General features: G+C 25.2%; 1 protein-coding gene across 1 annotated transcript; it reads right to left on the reverse strand.

The window, feature by feature from the left end:
• Positions 1-2,327: 2,327 nt before the first annotated feature.
• Positions 2,328-14,212, reverse strand: LOC112604359 (RNA polymerase II elongation factor ELL). Its single transcript, XM_025353351.1, has 9 exons — positions 13,819-14,212; positions 5,862-5,915; positions 5,678-5,790; positions 5,460-5,576; positions 4,967-5,250; positions 4,743-4,899; positions 3,140-3,451; positions 2,880-3,051; positions 2,328-2,816 (listed from the first exon to the last, which is right to left on the reverse strand). Exons 1-9 carry the CDS (start codon positions 13,978-13,980, stop codon positions 2,631-2,633), a joined length of 1,557 nt encoding a protein of 518 aa, XP_025209136.1. The 5' UTR covers positions 13,981-14,212; the 3' UTR covers positions 2,328-2,630.
• Between the last annotated feature and the right edge of the window lie 3,880 nt (positions 14,213-18,092).

Consider the following 18,092-nt stretch of genomic DNA (forward strand, 5'->3'; position numbering starts at 1 on the left):
ATATAAACCTAATTGTTTGTGAGTGCTGAAATTGGTTATTCAGAGAAAAAGTTAACCACACTCTCCTTAAAACTTTTTTTTATTTTTTGGTGCATCTCACCAAAGTAGTTTGGATTATAAATAAAAACTGGGACTTATTTTTAAAATAAATATTATGTTCTTACTATCAATTCTATTTCTAATTAGGTTGTTTGGTGTTAATTTTAATTGTATATCTAATCTACAAATGAAGATATATTTTATTTTATGGTCCAAATTAAGGTATTGAAATTGAAAATTGAAAACATTTACAAAATAATTTTAGTAATATTAAGAAAATTTGAACTTCACAATTATAAAAACAATTACAATTACTTATTAATATATCATCAATATTTATAAATTGCTTTAAGAACCACATATGATAAATATTTATACTTAGTATTACATTTTAAAGCTTTTTGTAAGAAAAACAAAAATATTTTAATTTAATCATAGATTAAAATTGTTTAGAAAATGATTAAATCATTTCAAGAATATTTGATAAAAGTTGCTATCAGAAATTATCCGCAGAGTTGAAGATTGAAGTAAAATTTCTATTTTATGTAAGATTATAACATGCAAAAATAAAAACATAAAATCATTGTTAACCAATATATTCCTTTCTTTCTTTAAATTTTTAAAATAGATGTTTCTATTTAAAAAAAAATGTGTAAGTTGTAATTGTATTTTATGTACCAAAAAGGTTCAAATTTCTTTGATGCATTGTTTAATAACATTTAAGTTATTAAATAATGTATTATTAAACTTATATCTAGTAAAAATATTAGAATATCATTTAAGAGATTAACAGAGTTGGATCTACTACTTTTTTAAGTCATACAACATAATAATATTAAAGCCGAGTACATAAACTGCAAATAGCAAGTCATGAATATAAATCAACACATTTGATATTAACATAATATTTTTAAATAAATAACATAGAACTTTATTATAATTTATAATTATTAATTAATCTAATGCCTAACCCATATATAAAACACAACACACACAAATATCATGATACATATACTTTTTGTCGCCAAGCAAGAGTTGAAATGTATTTTTTTTATTTATACATTTTTATGAATGAGAAAAAAATATACGGTTATATGGTCCAAATTTCAGTCTTTAAATAATTTTTATTTAGGGTAAAACATTCGAGATATCACAGTGTTAAAAAATAATAATGTAAAACCCTAACAAATACAAGTCTTGGTTGATATTTTATTACTGTGCATTTAATTTGATGAATGAGCTTCTCAAATTATACTATAATTATTATTATAGACATAGCAAGTTTAAATGTCAATACTTGTAATGAAAGATTTAAAAATAGTTGATTTAATGTTTCATTAAAATAACAACTTTTTTAAGCTAAGTCTAAACTAAAATATTTAAATGTATTTACTAATTTATCATTAATATGTCTTTTTTTCTTTTTTTAATATAACACATCACTGTCAGTTAGTGCTTCAATATACACTTCAATTAGTGATAATTTTGTTTTGTTTTAATAACATTAATTTTTCATACAAATATTCATATAGTTATTTATTGTAAATAATATTTATTTTTAAAATTACCATTTGGTGTTTGTTAATTTAAAAATATAAAAATAAATAAACAATATATATTATTATTTTTTTAAATTACTTTTTTTTAATGATTAAAATTTAAAATATTAATGACTATATCCTAACAAAAATAATATTAAATTGTATACCATGTAAAAGCTAAATTTAATAGTTTCAAAACATTAAGATGTATACCAAGTTCTCACTGTTTGTAAGACTTGGATTTTGTTTTTAATCATAAAAATAAAAAACAATATTTATAACATAATAATCACAATAATAATATTAATAATAGTAATAATAAAAATAATAATAAAAAAAAAACATTTAAACTTGCTACGTAATATATATTCATGTTAATATCAAATTGATAATTATCACCATACAAATGTATGATAAATATAATTGAAAAAATTACTTTATGCATAGTATGCATATACCAACATAGTTGAAACTAATTGCATGGTATATAAATGGATACATGTCATATGTAAACATATTCCTAAATTTAAGTTAACAATATGAATATTTCCAAACAGTCAATAGGAAACCAATTATTTATATGTGTATACAGCTGCCATTACTTCAAGCTCATCCAAAATAAAAAAAAACAAGCACTTGTGTGAATAATTTTGATCTTTAGTGTTAAACTTTAATATAAACAAAAATAAAAATTAAATATTTCTGGCTAAGTTTAAACACAATCATATTTTTTAACGGTATTTTAATAGATCTTAAATTTGAATACCAAATCCTCCCACAAAAAAAAAAAAAAAAACAATAAATCATTAAAAGTTATCATTAGGCTCATACCAAATAATGGAGCCGGTAACCAATGTTAAGACAGTAAAAAATTATAAATGCACTGAGTATTTAAACATTGAGCGAACCATTAAGTGATTAGTCACTGATTTTTCTATCTCTTTTGTGCTATGGAACTAATTTGGGTTTTATAAAAATTGTCCTTTAGAATAATTATACATTGTATTTAAAAGAAATAGAAAAAAAATAATATTATAAATAATTGATTGCTCACAGGCAAGAAGAATCTGGTGTTGCAGTTCTAATCAACACTGGATTGTGTTTATCATAGTCATGCACCAGATCTTTAATATGAGACAATTTATTATGAAGATAGTCAAAACGTGTTTTAGCTGCTTGATATTTATCATCATGTTTTCTTTCATTATATTCTTGTAATATTTGTTTTTCTAAAATCTAAAAAAAATATATTTAAATTATTAAACTATTCAACTATAGAGGCAAATAGATATTTTATACCTTATATTCATTTGAACCTTTAGGATAAAGTAACATACGATCTTTTAACTTAGCAAATTTATTTCGAACAGGATCCATAATTTCAGCCAGGTGTTTATATTCTTTATGACATTTCATGAATTCTGATTTGTATTGCTTCTTTTGCTCCTTATTTGTTATTCGCACAAAATCTCTAAAAATGAATATATTTTAAAAATCTAATGATTTTATAATAAAAATAATTATAATAATCTTTTTAAGAATTTTCATGGTATACTTACTGAATATATTTTGGTATTGGATTAGTATGAGAGGGTGCATGAGTAGGTGATCGTATTGCTGACTGAGTGCTAGATACAATTGGTGGAGGACTATTTGATAACAATTTTTTCTCAGGTGATGGTCGTTTGAAATGTGAAATACGCAATCTTTTTGTTTGGAAACCATCAGCACTATTGTAGTAACCAGGTCTTTTGTTACCATGCACATTATTAGGAGGACTGCTGGGGACAGTACTACTTGGAGATTGTTCACTGCTGCCAGAGCTTCCAGTATCACTCAATCCAGGAGGTGTTAAATTTTGAGGCTTACGTCTAAATATTAAAATCTTATTTAGAATAAACATATTGTTCATGTAAGTGGTTCAGTATTCAGATTAAATTCAAAGTGATAAATTTATCAATATCTAAAAAATTAATAAAAATGTAAGTGACTAAACAATTGTTTAAAATTATTTATTGATTGTATAATATAAAAAATGTGTATTTAATTTAATTTTATTATTTCAGCATAAAATAATATAATTTACAATTTTTACTATGAGCAATCAACTGCTTCTGATTCCTTTAATAACATACGAGCAGAAAAAAATTATTTGTTTTTTAAATAATTAGATATTTTTATAGGGGCAACTAAAACCTATTTTTTTGATGGCAATATAGCCTTCATATTTCTCCCTAATTAATATATATTAACATTTCCCCAATGCTCTTCTACCAAATTAGTATATTTGTAAATGACTTGAAATATATATAAGTTTATATCAATATTTATTTACTATAAGTCACCAAGTATGCTACTCTAATTTTAGATTTTGAGCAAAGCAACAAATGTATTGATTTTACAATGATCTATGTATTTTGTTTTTTTTTTTTTTTTTGTACATACTTTATGGAACAGTAAAAACGATTTGATTTATAAAAATGGGAGAGGTTTTTGGTAATAAATTGGCATATAAAAAAATATATCATAAAATAAACTTAGTGATCGTCTTTGCTTAGAATCGTGTTTTAAATACAATGATGTATAAGAATTCAAATTTTAACACATCCATAAAAGTGACCCAATCGACACCTAGTATACAGCAGAGTATTACCGTATTACCATTTGCATATTTTTTTCCTTTAATTATGTATTCATTTAAATTCTGATTATTGAAATTTCCAAATAAACTTAATGACCATATTTCCAATTATTTAGATTTTGAATTATATATCTAAGTATTATAACATAATAAATTTTAATTATAAATTAAATTTAAAAAATCATTATTTAATATCTTTTAAAAAAGCTTCTTTGCTAATACTGGATATTTTTAATATTACATAATACTTTTAAACAAGTAAAAAATCACTTAATAGTACAATTATTCAAACATGGATTTAGCATTTTATTTGATTGTGTTTAGATTTCTTTGGATCAGCACTTTTATTTGTAATATTTATATTGTTAAATTAATATTAGTGAAACTAATGAACATTAATTGTACTTAGTATTATATTTTTTAATGTTATCTAGAAATTAATATATTTATTATTATATATAAATAAACAAAACTTTTATCATCGTTATTTAATAATAAAATAAATACACAATTTTACTTACCGTTTTAATACAATATGATCTTGACTACTATAAAATGGCCAGTCTTCTTGTACATCATTCCAAATATGCCTTAATAGATAGTATACATTATCTTTTGCTTGTGCTACATGACTAAGAACTGACATTATTTGTGTTCTATCTTTATCTTTCAAACCATCTAAAAACATAAAATTATTAATTTAAATAAACATTAAATGTTAAACCAACTAACAATTTAAACAAACCTCTATTTAATATACTAATTAATTCTGGTTTCTTGTATGGCCTTAATGCTAAAAGATGAATAATTCTATCTCGTAATGGTTTTTTACTAATATCTGATGCATGATTGGCTGGTGAAGGGGTATGTGGGGGTATAGGTTTGGAAATTATAGGTTTTGGAACGTTATTTGTAATATTAACATTATTATAAGTATTATTATTATGACGGCTAGCTCTTATTTGAGCAGGATTTTTTCGGATTTTACGACTTAGAGCTGATTTGCTGTCAAGTTCAATTTCCCGTGTACTGTGAACAAAAAAAATAAATATATTTAATTATAATTATAATTTCTATGGATATTTATGATAGAAGTTTTATTATTAGTTGATGTTTTAAAAGTTGTTGTTTTTATTTATTTTTGCATTAGAATAAACATTTCATATCCAAATATCCTTCTAATATAAAGTTATAAGCAATAAAGATAAAATTTTTTTTTAAATAAGTAACAACTATACCATGATTTCTTATGTAATTCTTCGACAGCAACCATTCTATGTCTAGTAGCTTCATATACATCATCATTTGCAAGTACTCGTATATGTCTATTCAATGTACCAACATATTCTAATGATCTATAAACAAATAAAATAGTTTATATTTTGGCTACTATCATAATATAAATGTTTATCAATTATTGATAAAATATAATTGATGAATAATTTAAAAAAAATACCTTGAAGTATTTTGACGAATACATTCAAAGCTACTTCTAGGAGCAGCAACATCGTTATTGGATAAACTAAAGTCAAATGTATAATTTTTTGATATGCTCGGTACGCATAATTGCTGTAATGATATACATAAATATAAAATTAATAATTTAATAATTACTTAGATAGTACAAAATTAATACTTACGCCTTCATTGCCTTTAAATTGTATCCTAGGTTTTGGAAGGTTTTCTGAATTACCCTAAAAAAAAAAAGATGTACATGTATTAATATTAATTACATTTAAATTTTATTCATAGACATTTAATTTGACTAAAATATCTAAATTCTATTAATGTTGAATAATTAATGAATGGGTTAGACCTAAAAGTAGGATGAAACTGGATTATAAATTAACAAAATGAAGAATTATAATGAATTAAGACTGAAGGATCAAAAGAAGTTCATATATTTTTTTTAAATTTTCAAAAAAAATGATACATTTTAAGCTATTAAAAAAATATACAACTGATTATTATTTATTATTGAATCAGCAGGGTTCAAGTAAATTTCTATTTCTTATCTTGTTTATTGTAATAAGTTATAACAATGGTAAACAACTTAAGAATGATAAAAGCTATAGTTGATGCAAGATCAATGTTATAAATATTGCTTATTAAAATCGTAACAATAAATTATTATTTTTTAATACAGATACATATTATTATACAATTAGACCATTAAAGTATTGTAAATCTTTAAAAATGATTAAAATCACTGATAATACATTTTTTTTAAATAAATAAATGTACATAATGTTTAAATTATTTTATACACTAAAATTTAGTTTGTTGTTTGTTATTGAATTCATTAATTGTATCTTTAATGTCTTGTACTAAACACGAATTATGAACATGTTACCTTATTTAAAATATAGTGTAGATGACGCGCGAAACTATAATTATATTTATGTTTATTTATAACATAAACCAAGGAATGTTTTAGTATTATTTTCTCAGTGCCCGTGGTTAATAATATATGTTTAATTTTGCTACATAAATATATAATATAATTCATTACTTTTACCTATCTATAGGTATTATAATATGTGTAATATTAATTTTTAAAATTATTTTTATTTTTCCGGTTGAACGTACAGCTAATACCAACCGTATTTATTCGTTTTCATTGCATTGTGTTTTAAAATAACATAATTTCTGCATTATACAAGGGGGACACGTCATTTGTAACGAATAAAACATTGTTAAATGTTTGACATGTTAATACATGTATTAATAATAATAATGGATGTCAAATTATTATTGGTAGGTCATTCTCAGGCTTCGCACAGGTAGCTCTGTGAGAGAGCTGGCCTATTGACGTGGTATGACCCAAATACCAAACTCTTAGTCTGTAACAGCAGCAATAGTACATAATATATATATAAATATATAAATATATAAAAAATAGTATGGCAGCAGCGGTAGTAGCGAAACTTTCACTTTTTGTCATACAATTGGTCCTGACCTTGTCCTCAACGTAGACAAATATTTAAGCCTTGCCTTGTGTATTAATTGTATTTATTCAAGTTATGCCATTTTAGAATAACCACTAATAATAATAATGGAGTAAAACAGTTATTGCGGAGACAGTCATAGATTTTTGATAACCCATGTAAAAGCAATCGTAGAAACAAGAATCAAAATAATTACAAATATACAAATATATAAAGCCCAGCGCAATATAAAATTTAAAAAGGCATTTTTTATGTATTATTTTTTTATTTTTAATCACAAACCTTGCTAAGAAATTACAATTTGTAAGTCATAGTAATATTTGGTTGTCTTTTAGGTAAAAATCAACAATTCACTTTATCAGACGTTTTTAGGAAAACTCGATATGGTTAGATACATCGTAGATCCGTGAAAATAATATTTGAACGTATGTTATTATTATTATTATTATTAGAGTACGTACACATTTTTATTTGTTGCGTATTATTAATGTTTCTCGTAAAAAAGCGGGTGAAAGTACGAGTGCTAAAGACGAAAGGATAATTATGTTACATACATATACAATAATGCTGCTTTACAGTCAGTTAAAACCAGTTTTTACTAAACCATTACTATACAGTATGAGGAACACGAGATACGTTCTTATCATAAAGTTTTAGTCCAGATATTATTTTTATATTTTTACTGGGATACTTTGAAATTAAATAATTTTATTAAACAATAATAAATTACGGGGAACGTTATTGAGACCTACAATTTTTCAACAAGTGAATAATAAATATAATATCTAAAATATAATTCTAGTTTAAAATTAACTCAGTTCAAAATAAAATAATTTTTAGTTTCTTCAGTAATCAAAAAATATTTAATTAAAAGGATGTTACATGTATTTAAATTCTTGTTAGCTAAGTTTATCAACGATAAGGAAAGTAAAACAAAAAATAATCAAAGGTAATTTTTTTTTTTCGTGAACTATTTGACTGAATTTGTAGTGAAGAACTTTTGAAATTTTACATATAAATTAAATCCTATTTAATAAATACATCCAGGATCCAGTAAAACAAAAAGCTGTTTTCTATTGGCTATAATAAATGATATTTTCTCTAGTTCTTAAATTCATAGATTTCATACGTTTATGAAAACTAATTTAATTAGTCGTTTATACTTTGACCTTCATTTTATTTCGTCAACATTGTTGATAAGCCAGCTGACATTGTACGGAAAAAAAATAAGTAAAAAAGTAATTCACCAATGCCACTGAGTCTGTACACTTAACTATTATTTTTCGATTTACAAAAGGAAATCTAATTCAGATAGATATTCTATAATAATTAACACAAATAAATTATCATGGAAAATGACAAATAAACTACAAAACTACAATTGTTCAATTCGTTTTATTTAAATAGTAATACTATTTACGACGATTGTAATAAATTATTAAACCTCAACAATGATAGTATAGTTATTAGTTTTATGACTTACGACGATTTTATGACACAATCGATGTAGGTATATTATGTAGAGCTAATCCCCACGTAATAATCATAGAATAAATTACTGTTTACTATTATTGTTAAACTCAATATTTTTATTTAGTATGGATACAAATATTATATAACCTATTTAATATTATTTTTTTTTTTTTATTAAATATCTGTTTAATTTGATAAAAAATCCACATTTTTTATTATTTAATTATAAGTTTAGGTAGTAAGATTTAAAACAGTTTTTATAGTCATGCTTATATTAAATATATTTTACAAATTCAATTGTATACAAAAACAAAAAAAAGCATCAGTATCAGTGGCGTAACTATAAAATTCTAGCCCATGTGCAAAATTATTTTATGGCCCCTAAAAATCGTTATATGAATAAAATTAGACAATTACACGTATATATAAAATGTATAATTATATTATGTATTATAATATTTATAATTCATAAAATATATCATAATTAATTAAATTATATTTATACATGAAATAAATGACATAATAATATGTATTTTTATACTCTTCGTAATATAAAAGTTTTATCGTAGTATATTATTATAAAATAGTTTAAAATTATTAACAAAATATAAAATTTTAATATATTTTAAACAAAATATTAAAATTCTAGGGCGCCCCCTTTTGGACCGTCTAGGCCCCGGGCCCCGGTGTAATGCACACCTATGCAACCATGTAGTTACGCCACTGAATTCAGTATTTAATCCGTTATACACTTATACCGGTGTTTTAAATTGAAATATTTTTAACATAGTTGCCAAATCGTAATTGAAGAGATAAAAACGAGTTTCGGAAACAGAATAAAAATGGTTAGGTTAAATTAATTTTTATAACGGAATTAATTCATTTATAAATAATATTCAAGGACAATGAAATATCTGTGTATATTTAAAATATAAACCAATCTTTCTATAAAAACTCAAATATATTTATGCAAAAAAAGTAAATATATAGTATTATAACATATCGATCCATTATGAGTTTATATACCTAACAGTATAACATTACTAGAAAACTTTTAATGTATAATGACAATATAAAATATGATAAAATTTTTTAATTTAGCATGTCTATTAATAGATTTTTTAATGCTGATAAATAATTCAGAATTCGATATTTTATATTAATAACGATCAAAGTCATGTTATTTGTTTTTTAAATAAGTATCTTAAAGTGTTACAAGAAAAAGTAAAAATAGCTTTAGTCACCTGGTGCATTCTCGGGATTTTTATTCGAAGAGTTAGGGAGGTTTATAAATTTATTTTGCTTTCCTTTTAACACTAACACTAATTTTTAATAATCATTTTTTTTTTGTTTTATTTTTTAAAAAAACATCATTTATCATTGTAATATATTATTTTAAATAAAACAAAATAGTAGAATAATGGGTACTCTAAAAAATATTTTTTTGAGGGTGCATTAGCCCCAAAGGCCCCCACTTTTCGCCTCCTTTTTGTATTACACAAGCTAAAATAAATCGATTATTAGGTTTTATAAAAAGCTGTAGTTCTTTTTTTGGAAACTATAGATGCATTTTAACGATTCCTATCTTGGTAGCTTATTCAAACCTTTTTAATCGGGTAAAATGAGTTTTAATTTAACACAATTCATAACATTAATAATAATAAATTTTGATAAAAAATAATGTTTAAAAATTTCAATAACTAAACATCAAATGATCACATTTGTACTTGTAAGTATTTTAGGTTTTAGTAGAGTAAACTTAAGTAAAACAAAAACTTGAAAAAATGATATATTTAACCTTCTTATAATTTTCTGTTTTAATGGATTTTGAATATATAAAAAATATATTCTATTTAATAATAGCAAAATGCCAAAATATACTTCCCAGAGATGATTGTTAATTTTTATTTAAAATAAATAGGTAATAATTAATTTAAATTGTACAAATAAATTTACCTAATACTTAAAATATCTATTAAAAAATTAATCAGCTCAAATTAATATTGTTCTTCAAAATTAACATGATACAATATTATTCTAGATGTATATTGCATAAGGACTGTAGAAAATATTTTATAACTAAAAAATAAATTTAAATACCTATACATAATAAACACATTTCTTGAAAAAAACTCTTTTTATCATAGTGTACCAATAATGAACACCACAAAATAACTTTAAAATAAAAATAAAATAATAAAAACTATTGAATATTTTAAATTTACACAATACTGTATGGCACTTACACTTTCAGATTTTCAAAAAATTGTTTCTCATTTATTTAACCATAGGTAATGTTAAAGATAAAATTTAGATAGTGATATATTTATTACTGTAAAACCATTATTCAATTTAATATGGAAGAAAAACAATATTTTATAAAATTAAAAACAATATAAAACATGATATTATAGGTAGGTTAATACAGGCGACAGACTGAGAGGTATGTTGTATGAGATCCAGTAGTAAGAATTCTACAATGATAAACGAATAACATTTAAAAAACAATAATGCATTTTTGTTTTCCTCGGTTCATATAATAAACTAGCTTAGAATATCTCTTTATATATAATTTAGTTATAAAAATACCTAATAACCTAATTCTAACTATTAAAATATTATCAAAAAATTACTATAAACTTAAATTATAAATACTTAATACATTCAGTGGACATCTATTAATAGAATTAAAACACTGTACCAACATGATTACATATGGTACTTCTCACTATAATACTAAACAGTTTGTTTAAAAAATACAATAGCTTATACCCACATAAGATTAGTTGTGCAAATGAAGATGATAAAGAATAATTAAACCTTTAAACTCTTAAGGATTAGCAAATATTGATTGAAATATAATATCCTAACTTGAAAAAATATAATACATCTATTCTCAATCTAAATATAACATTTTATTTCTTTACATTACATAAAGAAACAAAAATGATTTTTATTTACTCAATTTATAAATTAAAATAATATATTCTCATGATGATTTAAAAATAACTCTAATGCTTTATGGTAAAATAAAGTACTTTTTAAAATAGTTATAACATGAATTTTGGTCAACTATAAGTAATTTATGCAATTTATTTTAATGTTTGTATAATTTATACATAATATTAAATAATTTAATATAATTTTTGAAAGCTACAGGTTATTACAATAGACAAAAACAATTAACTATAAATTATAATACAATTCTAGTTTTAGCTTTATTGTGAATGAGATAATAGCAGACGGAAAACAAATATAAAAATTGCAATTTTTATTATTAATTTCTTAATGGATACCTACCTAGATAATTTTAAAATTAATAGTGCTTTAATATTTTTAATTGGATTCTCATAAATACTTCACTTAATTTAATTTTACAAATCTACTTATTTTAAATTCAAAATAAATAAAACAATACCCACATCAGTTTTTTTGGTATTGATAACATATAAGAAAAATTATTTATGAAAAAAATGTTACGCTATTAAGATAACGGTAACTTCTTTTTCAGTTTTAGTAAATAGATAGCTAATGAATGTTTATGTGTATTTTTATTTGACTACACAGCCAAGTTAATAAATGTACTTGTGTAGTAATAGTTTTCATAATAACTTAGGTTCAATAAGTAATAATTTATGAAAGATTTCTACAGAATTTGGCATAACTGTCTTAAAAGTTAAGAAATCTAGTTTTATAAACAATATAACTAGTATAATAGTATCTTTTTAAGGATTTGTGCATAAATATATTTATTTTTTTAAGAATTTGCTACATTTTATAACAGGAATATTTTTATAATTTTTTATCATGCAATTTATAAATTAAATTTCTTTTAAATAGGTGAAATTATTAAAAAGAGCATCTATTTACCAGACTATTGAAACAATTTATTGCTATAGCTATGGCACCGAATATTTTTATCCAAACATTAAAAATAATTCATTTACCTAATGAAGATTGTAAAATATTTGTTACATAATCATTTGAGAAGGCCAAAAGTAAGGTAACAAAAATAATTTTATTTAGACCTACCTACAAAACAAAAATTATGTTCTTAGATAAAATATGAAGTTTTAAATCTCTCTGTTAGCAAATGTTTTGCAAACTAAATTAACAAAGTTTTTTCTATGTATAAAAGTATAAATGTATTGAACTACCTAGAATTTAAATAGGAATTAATGTAATTCAATAAAAAATTAAGATACATTTAATATAAAACACTAAAATAACTTAATCAAAATATGATTTAAGAGATACAAATATACAAGAAGTGTATCTCTAACGTGTTTATAATTATCTAATATTATTAAAAGCTACTCGAAGGAAAATATAAAAATTTATTGTTCAGTTAGATGTTCTAGTAAAATTTTATGGATTTTAAAAATATGTTAGTTAATTTATGCTGCTGTACAAGTTGGTGAATAGTAATTTATTTACATAAAAATTAATTTAATTTCAATTATAATTATTAAAAGTTTTAAGGATAAGTCTAACAAAAATGAAGATTTAATTATATGTGTCACATTAACAATATTATTATGAAAGTATTGTCAATTTGTACATATAAGTTAGATATATTATGCTTGTTTAAAAATTGGTAGGTATAAATTCAACTCTAGCAGGAATGTTAAGATAGTGGACAACAGTTTATAACATCGATATGTAAACAATATTGAAAACCAGCTGTTTGAAACATTGAGAAACATCAGGTTCAGAAATAACAGACAGACATTTGCTTAATTCAATAGATTGTTGGATATCTTCCATTGTCAATTCTAGAGATTGTCAAAATGACTGTGGAAATAAAAATCAAAAATAAAAACGAGAGGTGTGTTGATGGCTGAAATCGATTTCAAAGTCAAGCAGATATTGGTCGATTAAAATTGAAGACCTTGTGAAATAAGTAGCGAAAAATCGGGGTCGCAAAGGTAGGTTAAGTACTCGGAACGAGTGGTGCGAGTTGATATTCTGGCCAAAAAAATCGAAGGACCGACGAGGAGTGGATGTGTGGACGTGGCCGGAGGGAAACGAGTCGCGCGAGACGAGCGCAAGAATAATCGTGTAGGCAACGATTGAAAGGACAAAGGCCCCATAAGCGGCCAAAACAAACGGTCGCCGAGAGAAAAGATCGTTATGTAAATCACTAAAAGGTCCGGCATTTAGGTCTCGTTCTTACCTGTTGACAGCACCGCAGGTAATCCTCAACGGCCTTCAGACAGGAATCGGTCAACTTGACGAAGAACAGCGTTTTGTTCTTGCCCGTCCTCTGTTTGGGCATAAGGCCATTGTTCTGGTTCGACGACAGACTGTATTGCACCCCGGCGGTCAAAGCGGACATCGCGGCCGATATGTCGTGGCGACTGGCGACTGTTTGCGGGCGCGTTCTCGGTACACGGTCGGCGTCCTCTCGTCGTCGTCAATAGAGAGAGGAAAACGATTTCTTTTTGGAAAAAAAAAATTAATTTTTTTATTATTATTATTATTATTACATCTACAAACGAATCATAATCGCAAAAGCGACGATCGCGGACATGTACGCATAGGGAAAAGATTACGAGACTACTATTAATTATTACATTAAATACGAGTTGTATTACACTACTTCGATAGCTGATGGTAATGGTACGAGATACCAGGTGCACACGGGTCCGCCGCGCTGATACGCACACTCACACACCTGGGCCTCCCGGAGTAGTGACGTCACGGACATACGATGTCTATAGGACGGCGCGACGGCCAACGATTGCCCCGTACACCATAGACGTCGTCGCGCAATATAGGATCAGCGACCAGCTGCTGCAGCTGCTGAAAGTTGACGCAACACAGTTTTTTGTGATTACCTCGCTGCCGCCGCCATTCGTCCTACTGTCGATTACTACCACTACAGTGCCATTACCACCACAGTGCCACTATTGCTACAGTGATACTATTTACACTACTGTTAAATATTTACTATTATAATAATAATTGTTTACGCAATACCGTCGACCGTCATTCGATCATAAATAATAAAAGGATTATAAAATCTGCATATTATACTTCAGTGCGCAGGAGTTTTCCCCATTGACCAAAATAAAACGTGTTCGAATTTGATGTCTGATTATAATATTATATACTCGAAGTCAATGAAGGTAGTATCATCAGTGGCGTATTTACAAACTTATTTTTATTTATTAATTTTTTTTTTTGGGGGGAAGGGGTAATTACAATAGTGAAATAATTTTATAAATCCGTAAAAAATTCTTAAACTCAATTTTAGTCTGTTTTTATATTATTTTTGAGAGTGGACCCAAGCTCTCCCCCCATAAATACACCACTGAGTATCATAAGGGTAATTTTTTTTGAGATCATTAAGTTTAACTCATTATTTTGATATTTTTCGATTTTATAACTGCAAAATAAGATTATAAAAATTAAAAACCTTAACCTTTAATTATGAAAATCTTAAATATGAGTATTTTAACATGGGTATTCTTGTTTTTTCTTCATTTTTGTAAATGTTGTAATGGTATAATATATAAACTGAAACGATAATACAGTAATTTTTATATTATGTTATAATATACTATAACAAAAGTTCCCAAACTATGGGTTGCGATCATATTTTGTGGGTCGCAGTCGTGTTATATTTTTAAATTGGTAATACATTTTTTTAGACATAATTATGTTTTTACCATATTAATATGGTTATTAAAATCGGAAAAGTAAAAAAAAAAAAAACTCATTAGATATAAAATCTAGCAACACCCATCATGTTATTGTGATTTGTGGGTCGCCAAAATTTAAATAATTTCCAAAATGGGTTGTGCCATAAAAAATTTGGGAACCTCTGTGTCTGTCTATAGTATACTGAGTACTCCATAACTCATAAGTATATCGTTAAGTCAACTTAACTTGTGGTAAATTTCCTGTTGCTTGATTGGGTTCAAGCAACCACTATCCATGTCTTGTTAGAACAAATTCCAATTTACTTATATTGCAGTGATACTACTCATGCGACACCCGTGCAATAAAAATCGGCAAACGCATACAATTTTAGGCCGTGTTGCCGTCCCAAAGCGCCTTTCGAGACATCGAAACGTTTCTGAGAAATCAGACTAAACAAAAATAAAACGGTTTACTGAGGGCCGTATTCGTATGTACATGGAGTATAGGGAAATAGTTTCTTTCTTTATTTTCATTTCTTGCTCAACAAGCGTGGCACGGTGGGAAGATCGGCCGGTGGTAGTGGTGACCAGGTGTTCGAGCTGGGAGCTAGTCGCTGGTAAACATAATATTGCACAGGGGTGCGTATTATTATTACTATTATTTTATTCTGTACCCCACAAAGCCCCCACAGTAATCAGCGAATAATAGCTATATATATTATACATATGAGCGACGGACTTAAATTATATAGTAATATGTGTTATAGACAACAGGGTCTTAAAAATCTTAAAAAAAAAAAAATGTTGAGGATAAACATATACATAGTAAAGAATTGAAAGATCTTTAGGGAATAGTTTTGCGTGTATTATTTTGAAGTCAAGGTCTAGGGTTTACTTGTGGTGTACGAGTTAATATTTATAACAAGTATTACATATTTATAATTATTATATATTATAAGTATTTATAACTTATACACAGTTTAAATGTATTATATTATCTAGACTGACACCGTAATTGAGCTTAAAATATACCTATACCTAAATTAATGTAACAAATAATAAAAATGTTTAACGCACACATGCATACATAGATATATGTATTTATAATATCTAATATTTTAATCTTAATGTGTTTTTTACTACTGTGGTATTCACCACTCGATTACTCTTTCCAGCAACGAGCAACCCCTTCTACGCGATGTAACACTATAATATAATATTATAGCATAACATTATACAGAGTGAAACATTTAAATGAAAACACTTATTCATATTGCGTTTTTTTATTTTATAAGAACTGTTTCATCTATATAGTTTGAACCTTGAAGTAAATATTTTATAACACTAAATTAAAAAAAATAGTTATTTTTGTCGATGGTTTTTAATTTTTTTTTAATGACAAGTCAAAAACCTATATCTGTACTGTATATATATATGTATGAGCAGAAATAGCTGAATATTAGACTTATAAAAATACTTAATGTTTAAAAATAATTGAATTAATTAATTTTTAAAGTTTATATAAGCAGCGACATATTATTATATTATAGGGATATTATAGTAGTGTAACTTTTGTCTTCAGTGATATTGCGTCTGCTATTTTAATTATGTACTATACTTCAGTACCGCTAGAATATATATAATAACAAAATATTTATTTAGCAATTTTTTCAATATTTATACATCAGCGATTTCAGAAAAAGATTCTGTTACTGATTATAAGATAAAAATATATTAAAATAATATATAAAATTTTAATAATAATAAAAAAAAAACAATTTACAATAAAAATATTTAGAAAAGTGTAACCATTAATAAGGATTACATTGTATATAAATCTATATTATATATACGTACGTAAAATAATACGCGTAGGTACTAGGTATACTATTACACATAATACTTATTTATAAAGGTATGTACCTATATGTAATTCTATCGAAAGCGTAAATGATTTTTACTCTACAGACTACAATAATATACATATAATAATATAAATCACTGCGCACGCTACGTTGACTATAAAATAATAATAGTTATAATAGATATTGTGTATGGCATGTATAGTTATCACGTTGTATTTGGATTTACCTACCTATCGGTACACGATTATTCAATCAAGGAGCCCGTAAATCGTTTGAAATTCCAATCTTGATAAAAAAAATAATAATAATAGTAATAGGTAATATAATGAGAATGATTTGCGATATTCTGCTTTTCTGCCGTAGCTATATACCTAGGTACCTACATAACATAAACTATATAAGTGTATACACAGTGTCGTGCAGATATTCCAATAAAAGACACACGTAACTCCCTCTATAACCCACCGACCAGTCTCACAACCAGTTATAATATATTTGTCTGTATTAAATTTAATACACATTTATTTATTAAACGGCGGTTTTTTACGTATATTTCATCATTCCAATAATACTTATATATAATATACATGTATGTACGAACCAATGATGTGAATGTAATTATATACACGTAAGCATATATATATATACACGCCTAACACTTGAATATATTAAATATATATAACATGACTGCGTGTATTCGTAGTGGGGAGATTCCGGATTCCCCTCCACTTAAAATGGTTTCAAAACGATAATTTGTTTTAATAGTATATAATCGTATATAGATATACACTTTATACATATATAGGTTATTTGTGATTTTTTTCACCTAAATACCTCGTCACATATACTTCACCCGGCTCACCACATCCAAAAAAAAAAAAAAAATGGACAAATATTAAGACGCATGGTAAACAATCAAATTCGTCACAATATAGGTA

This window comes from Melanaphis sacchari, unplaced genomic scaffold (genome assembly GCF_002803265.2).
Source record: "Melanaphis sacchari strain LSU unplaced genomic scaffold, SCAv2.0 Contig0_pilon_pilon, whole genome shotgun sequence".
Classification (NCBI taxonomy): Eukaryota; Metazoa; Arthropoda; class Insecta; order Hemiptera; family Aphididae; genus Melanaphis; species Melanaphis sacchari.

Coding starts and splice junctions, on each gene's coding strand:
- LOC112604359 (XM_025353351.1), bottom strand. CDS start 13,980: ATGTCCGCTTTGACCGCCGGGGTGCAATACAGTCTGTCGTCGAACCAG. Junction 5,791..5,861: donor AATTTAAAGGCAATGAAGGC/GTAAGTATTAAT, acceptor ATATCATTACAG/CAATTATGCGTACCGAGCAT. Junction 4,900..4,966: donor AATTAGTATATTAAATAGAG/GTTTGTTTAAAT, acceptor TTATGTTTTTAG/ATGGTTTGAAAGATAAAGAT.